Source organism: Oncorhynchus gorbuscha, linkage group LG25 (assembly GCF_021184085.1).
Source record: "Oncorhynchus gorbuscha isolate QuinsamMale2020 ecotype Even-year linkage group LG25, OgorEven_v1.0, whole genome shotgun sequence".
In the NCBI taxonomy this organism is placed as follows: Eukaryota; Metazoa; Chordata; class Actinopteri; order Salmoniformes; family Salmonidae; genus Oncorhynchus; species Oncorhynchus gorbuscha.
This window is the reverse complement of record NC_060197.1, coordinates 47,923,253-47,930,752: the sequence shown is the minus strand read 5'-3', so window position 1 is coordinate 47,930,752 and position 7,500 is coordinate 47,923,253. Positions and strand designations below refer to the sequence as shown.

The following is a 7,500-nucleotide window of genomic DNA, read 5'->3' as shown; positions in this document are numbered from 1 at the left end:
TATATAACCCTTTATTTAACCAGGTATTTATATATATAACCCTTTATTTAACCAGGTATTTAAATATATAACCCTTTATTTAACCAGGTATTTATATATATAACCCTAACCCTTTATTTAACCAGGTATTTATATATATAACCCTTTATTTAACCAGGTATTTATATATATATAACCCTTTATTTAACCAGGTATTTATATATATAACCCTAACCCTTTATTTAACAAGGTATTTATATATATAACCCTAACCCTTTATTTAACCAGGTATTTATATATATAACCCTAACCCTTTATTTAACCAGGTATTTAAATATATAACCCTAACCCTTTATTTAACCAGGTATTTAAATATATAACCCTAACCCTTTATTTAACCAGGTATTTATATATATAACCCTAACCCTTTATTTAACCAGGTATTTATATATATAACCCTTTATTTAACCAGGTATTTAAATATATAACCCTTTATTAAACCAGGTATTTATATATATAACCCTAACCCTTTATTTAACCAGGTATTTATATATATAACCCTTTATTTAACCAGGTATTTATATATATAACCCTTTATTTAACCAGGTATTTATATATATAACCCTTTATTTAACCAGGTATTTAAATATATAACCCTTTATTAAACCAGGTATTTATATATATAACCCTTTATTTAACCAGGTATTTATATATATAACCCTTTATTTAACCAGGTATTTAAATATATAACCCTAACCCTTTATTTAACCAGGTATTTATATATATAACCCTAACCCTTTATTTAACCAGGTATTTATATATATAACCCTTTATTTAACCAGGTATTTAAATATATAACCCTTTATTAAACCAGGTATTTATATATATAACCCTTTATTTAACCAGGTATTTATATATATAACCCTTTATTTAACCAGGTATTTATATATATAACCCTTTATTTAACCAGGTATTTATATATATAACCCTTTATTTAACCAGGTATTTAAATATATAACCCTAACCCTTTATTTAACCAGGTATTTATATATATAACCCTAACCCTTTATTTAACCAGGTATTTATATATATAACCCTTTATTTAACCAGGTATTTAAATATATAACCCTAACCCTTTATTTAACCAGGTATTTATATATATAACCCTTTATTTAACCAGGTATTTATATATATAACCCTAACCCTTTATTTAACCAGGTATTTATATATATAACCCTTTATTTAACCAGGTATTTAAATATATAACCCTTTATTAAACCAGGTATTTAAATATATAACCCTTTATTTAACCAGGTATTTAAATATATAACCCTTTATTAAACCAGGTATTTATATATATAACCCTTTATTTAACCAGGTATTTATATATATAACCCTTTATTTAACCAGGTATTTAAATATATAACCCTTTATTAAACCAGGTATTTATATATATAACCCTTTATTTAACCAGGTATTTATATATATAACCCTTTATTTAACCAGGTATTTAAATATATAACCCTTTATTTAACCAGGTATTTAAATATATATATATAACCCTAACCCTTTATTTAACCAGGTATTTATATATATAACCCTAACCCTTTATTTAACCAGGTAAGCTAGTTGAGAACAAGTTCTCATTTACAACTGTGACCTGGGCAAGATAAAGCAAAGCCGTTCGACACAAACAACAACACAGAGTTACACACGCAGACAGACACACACACACACAGACACACACACACACACACACAGACAGACACACACACAGACAGACACAGACACACACACACACACACAGACAGACAGACAGACAGACAGACAGACAGACAGACAGACAGACAGACAGACAGACAGACAGACAGACAGACAGACAGACAGACAGACAGACAGACAGACAGACAGACAGAGACACAAACACACAGACAGACACACAGACAGACATGACAGGACCAAGCTGTAATACAGTATGAAAACTATTCAACTAGTCTGTCTGTCTGTCTGTCTGTCTGTCTGTCTGTCTGTCTGTCTGTCTGTCTGTCTGTCTGTCTGTCTGTCTGTCTGTCTGTCTGTCTGTCTGTCTGTCTGTCTGTCTGTCCCCCTCCCTCCCCGTCTGTCTGTCTGTCTGTCTGTCTGTCTGTCTGTCTGTCTGTCTGTCTGTCTGTCTGTCTGTCTGTCTGTCTGTCTGTCTGTCTGTCTGTCTGTCCCCCTCCCTCCCCGTCTGTCTCTCCCCTCCTCCCCGTCTGTCTCTCCCCCTCCCTCCCCGTCTCTCTCCCCTCCCTCCCCGTCTCTCTCCCCTCCCTCCCCCCGTCTCTCTCCCCCTCCCTCCCCGTCTCTCTCCCCCTCCCTCCCCGTCTCTCTCCCCTCCCTCCCCGTCTCTCTCCCCCTCCCTCCCTGTCTCTCTCCCCTCCCTCCCTGTCTCTCACCCCCTCCCTCCCCGTCTCTCTCCCCCTCCCTCCCCGTCTCTCTCCCCCTCCTCCCCGTCTCTCTCCCCCTCCCTCCCCCCTCTCTCCCCCTCCCTCCCTGTCTCTCTCCCCTCCCTCCCTGTCTCTCACCCCCCCCTCCCCGTCTCTCTCCCCCTCCCTACCCGGCTCTCTCCCCTCCCTCCCCGTCTCCCTCCCCCAGTTCCTATGGACCAGCCGTGCTGCCGGGCGCTGTATGACTTTGACCCGGAGAACGAGGGTGAGATGGGCTTCAAGGAGGGCGACGTCATCACGCTAACCAATCAGATCGACGATAACTGGTACGAGGGCATGATCAACGGCCAATCAGGTTTCTTCCCCATCAACTACGTAGATATCCTGGTTCCACTTCCTCATTAGGCCGCACCCCGACCCCACCCAAACCCCCTGCCTCTGCCTAACCCTAAGCCACGCCTTCTTCTCTTCGCTTATGTGAGATGCTTTTCACAACTTTGAGGAACAAAAGACTGCAATTGTACAGGATTCTGCTGATAGACGAAGAAGAGGAGGAGAATAATAAAAGAGAGATGAAGAATCGTCTGCTTCATCCCCCTCAGGGGGATCAGTGTACTTGCAGTGGTGAATGTCTGTATTACAGAGGGGATGATTTTAGAGATGGATTCCTGTGTAGAGCAGTGGAGGCTGCTGAGGGGAGGACGGCTCATAATAATGGCTGGAATAAAACACATAAACCTCCTGTAGGTTTTAACTCCAACCCTGTTCCTACGTACAAGTAATGTATTGTCCTGTTTTTATCTCTTCTACACCAGCAGTCTCAAGCGCTATCTTTTTCTTTTCTCGCTCTCTCTCTCTCTCTCTCTCTCTCTCTCTCTCTCTCTCTCTCTCTCTCTCTCTCTCTCTCTCTCTCTCTCTCTCATTTACTCTCATTTACTCTCTCTCTCGCTCTCTCTCCCCCTCCTCTCTCTCTCTCTCTCTCTCTCTCTCTCTCTCTCTCTCTCTCTCTCTCTCTCTCTCTCTCTCATTCACTCTCTTTCTCTCTCTCTCCCCCCACCTCTCTCTCTCTCTCTGATTCTCCCTTTCTCTCATTCTCTCTCTCTCCCCACCTCTCTCTCTCCCTCATTCTCTTTCCCCACCTCTCTCTCTCCCCACCTCTCTCTCTCTCTCTCTCTCTCTCTCATTCTTTCTCTATCTCTCTCTCCCCACCTCTCTCTCTCTCTCTCTCTCTCCCATTTTCTCTCTCCCCACCTCTCTCTCTCTCTCTCATTCTTTCTCTATCTCTCTCTCCCCACCTCTCTCTCTCTCTCTCTCTCTCTCTCCCCATTTTCTCTCTCCCCACCTCTCTCTCTCCCCCACCTCTCTCTCATTCTCTCTCTCTCTCCCCACATCTCTCTCTCTCTCATTCTCTCTCTCTTTCTCCCCACCTCCTCTCTCTCCTTCTCTCTCTCTCTCCTACCTCTCTCTCTCATTCTCTCTCTTTCTCTCTCTCTCTCCGCACCTCTCTCTCTCTCTCTCATTCTTTCTCTATCTCTCTCTCCCCACCTCTCTCTCTCATTTTCTCTCTCCCCACCTCTCTCTCTCCCCACCTCTCTCTCATTCTCTCTCTCTCTCCCCACCTCTCTCTTTCTCCCCACCTCTCTCTCTCTCTCTCATTCTCTCTCTCTCTCTCTCTCTCTCTCTCTCTCTCTCTCCCCACCTCTCTCTCATTCTCTCTCTTTCTCTCTCTCTCTCTCCCAACCTCTCTCTCTCATTTTCTCTCTCCCCACATCTCTCTCTCTCTCTCTCTCTCTCTCTCTCTCTCTCTCTCTCTCTCTCTCTCCCTCACTCTCCCCACCTCTCTCTCTCTCTCTCTCTCTCTCTCTCTCTCTCTCTCTCTCTCTCTCATTCTCTCTCTCTCTCCCCCCACCTCTCTCTCTCTCTCTCTCTCTCTCTCTCTCTCTCTCTCTCTCTCTCTCTCTCTCTCTCTCTCTCTCTCTCTCTCTCTCTCTCTCTCTCTCTCTCTCTCTCTCTCCTCTCTCTCTCTCTCTCTCTCTCTCTCTCTCTCTCTCTCTCTCTCTCTCTCTCTCTCTCTCTCTCTCTCTCTCTCTCCCCACTCTCTCCCCCTCTCTCTCTCTCTCCCTCTCTCTCTCTCTCTCTCTCATTCTCTCTCTCTCCCCATCTCTCTCTCATTCTCTCTCTCTCTCTCTCTCTCTCTCTCTCTCTCTCTCTCTCTCTCTCTCTCTCTCTCTCTCTCTCTCTCTCTCTCATTCTCTCTCTCTCTCGCTCAGTGTATAATATCTGTGTCTGACCCTGCACTGAAGCTGAATGAACTAACTAAAGACTGGTAGAAACAGAGTAGAGAGCTGGTTGAACTAACTGAAGACTATTAGAAACAGAGAGCTGGTTGAACTAACTGAAGACTGGTAGAAATAGAGAGCTGGTTGAACTAACTAAAGACTGGTAGAAACAGAGTAGAGAGCTGGTTGAACTAACTGAAGACTATTAGAAACAGAGAGCTGGTTGAACTAAGTGAAGACTATTAGAAACAGAGTAGAGAGCTGGTTGAACTAACTGAAGACTGGTAGAAACAGAGAGCTGGTTGAACTAACTGAAGACTGGTAGAAACAGAGAGCTGGTTGAACTAACTGAAGACTGGTAGAAACAGAGAGCTGGTTGTATTGAAAGCAATAGATGGATCTATATACAGTATATCTCTGGTTGTATAGACTGTAATCGGGTCCAATGTATTGCATGCTGGGACATTTAAGGTTTAGTGTTGACGTTTAAAAAGTGAATAAAATAAGAACTGTGACATGAGGATGATAGTGGTGAGGATGAAGATGATGAAGATGATGTTACCTATGTACATAGGCTTCTGTTGTTTCCTATATTATGTATGTTTTACCTGTCAGAGGTCAATAAACAGTTGTCTCTGTCAGAGGTCAATAAACAGTTGTCTCTGTCAGAGGTGTCAGAGGTCAATAAACAGTTGTCTCTGTCAGAGGTCAATAAACAGTTGTCTCTGTGAGAGGTCAATAAACAGTTGTCTCTGTCAGAGGTCAATAAACAGTTGTCTCTGTCAGAGGTGTCAGAGGTCAATAAACAGTTGTCTCTGCCAGAGGTCAATAAACAGTTGTCTCTGTCAGAGGTCAATAAACAGTTGTCTCTGTCAGAGGTGTCAGAGGTCAATAAACAGTTGTCTCTGCCAGAGGTCAATAAACAGTTGTCTCTGTCAGAGGTCAATGAACAGTTGTCTCTGTCAGAGTTCAATAAACAGTTGTCTCTGTCAGAGGTCAATAAACAGTTGTCTCTGTCAGAGGTGTCAGAGGTCAATAAACAGTTGTCTCTGTCAGAGGTCAATAAACAGTTGTCTCTGTCAGAGGTGTCAGAGGTCAATAAACAGTTGTCTCTGTCAGAGGTGCCAGAGGTCAATAAACAGTTGTCTCTGTCAGAGGTGCCAGAGGTCAATAAACAGTTGTCTCTATCAGAGGTCAATAAACAGTTGTCTCTATCAGAGGTCAATAAACAGTTGTCTCTATCAGAGGTCAATAAACAGTTGTCTCTGTCAGAGGTCAACAAACAGTTGTCTCTGTCAGAGGTCAACAAACAGTTGTCTCTGCCAGAGGTCAATAAACAGTTGTCTCTGTCAGAGGTGTCAGAGGTCAATAAACAGTTGTCTCTGTCAGAGGTCAATAAACGGTTGTCTCTGTCAGAGGTGTCAGAGGTCAATAAACAGTTGTCTCTGTAAGAGGTGCCAGAGGTCAATAAACAGTTGTCTCTGTCAGAGGTCAATAAACAGTTGTCTCTATCAGAGGTCAATAAACAGTTGTCTCTGTCAGAGGTGTCAGAGGTCAATAAACAGTTGTCTCTGTCAGAGGTCAATAAACAGTTGTCTCTGTCAGAGGTCAATAAACAGTTGTCTCTGTCAGAGGTCAATAAACAGTTGTCTCTGTCAGAGGTGTCAGAGGTCAATAAACAGTTGTCTCTGTCAGAGGTCAATAAACAGTTGTCTCTATCAGAGGTCAATAAACAGTTGTCTCTATCAGAGGTCAATAAACAGTTGTCTCTGTCAGAGGTCAATAAACAGTTGTCTCTGTCAGAGGTGTCAGAGGTCAATAAACAGTTGTCTCTGTCAGAGGTCAATAAACAGTTGTCTCTGTCAGAGGTGTCAGAGGTCAATAAACAGTTGTCTCTATCAGAGGTCAATAAACAGTTGTCTCTGTCAGAGGTCAATAAACAGTTGTCTCTGTCAGAGGTGTCAGAGGTCAATAAACAGTTGTCTCTGTCAGAGGTCAATTTACTGTCCAGTGGTGGTATCCGTCACAGACTCGCGCCCCAAAGCCTGGTGGTTAAGAGCGTTGGGCCAGTAACTGAAAGGTTGTTGGTTCGAAATCCCAGAGCTGACAAGGTGGACAAATCTGCTGTTCTGCCCTTGAGCACGGCAGCTAACGCCCAACAACTGCTCCCATGCGGACGCCGATTAAGGCAGACCCCGCCCCCCGGCACCTCTCTGATTCAGAGGGGTTGGGTTAAATGCAGAAGACACATTTCAGTTGAATGCATTCAGTTGTGCAACTGACTAGGTATCCCCCTAGGTATCCCAAATGGTACTCTATTCCCTATATAGTGCTCTACTTTTAGTTGGAGGGACAGGAGGAGAGTAACTAGGCTGTGTCCGTTTAGATCTATAGGCTGACAGACGTCCACTGGACATTTCCTCTGTTGAGAAGAGCGACAACGTGACTTGAGATGGAGGGAAGAAAGTTGACAGTCAGGTATCTCTACAATACAGCATTCTACCGTTACAGAGTAAAAGTCCCCAACCAAGAGTCAAGACTACATTACCCATCCCCCCCAACACTGTCAACTAAGAGTCAAGACTACATTACCCCCCCCCCCCACTGTCAACCAAGAGTCAAGACTACATTACCCATCCCCCCACTGTCAACCAAGAGTCAAGACTACATTACCCATCCCCCCCAACACTGTCAACTAAGAGTCAAGACTACGTTACCCATCCCCCCAACACTGTCAACCAAGAGTCAAGACTACATTACCCATCCCCCACTGTCAACTAAGAGTCAAGACTACATTACCCATCCCCCCCCAACACTGT

General features: G+C 43.2%; 1 protein-coding gene across 1 annotated transcript in view; it reads left to right on the top strand.

Moving 5' to 3' along the window:
- LOC124013882 (endophilin-A1-like) overlaps nucleotides 1-2,807 on the top strand; it is a 6,363-nt gene extending 3,556 nt beyond the window's left edge. The window contains exon 4 of the mRNA XM_046328433.1: nucleotides 2,611-2,807. Within this exon, the coding sequence (XP_046184389.1) occupies nucleotides 2,611-2,807 (197 nt within the window). The remainder of the gene's footprint in view (nucleotides 1-2,610) is intronic.
- The last annotated feature ends 4,693 nt before the right edge of the window (nucleotides 2,808-7,500 follow it).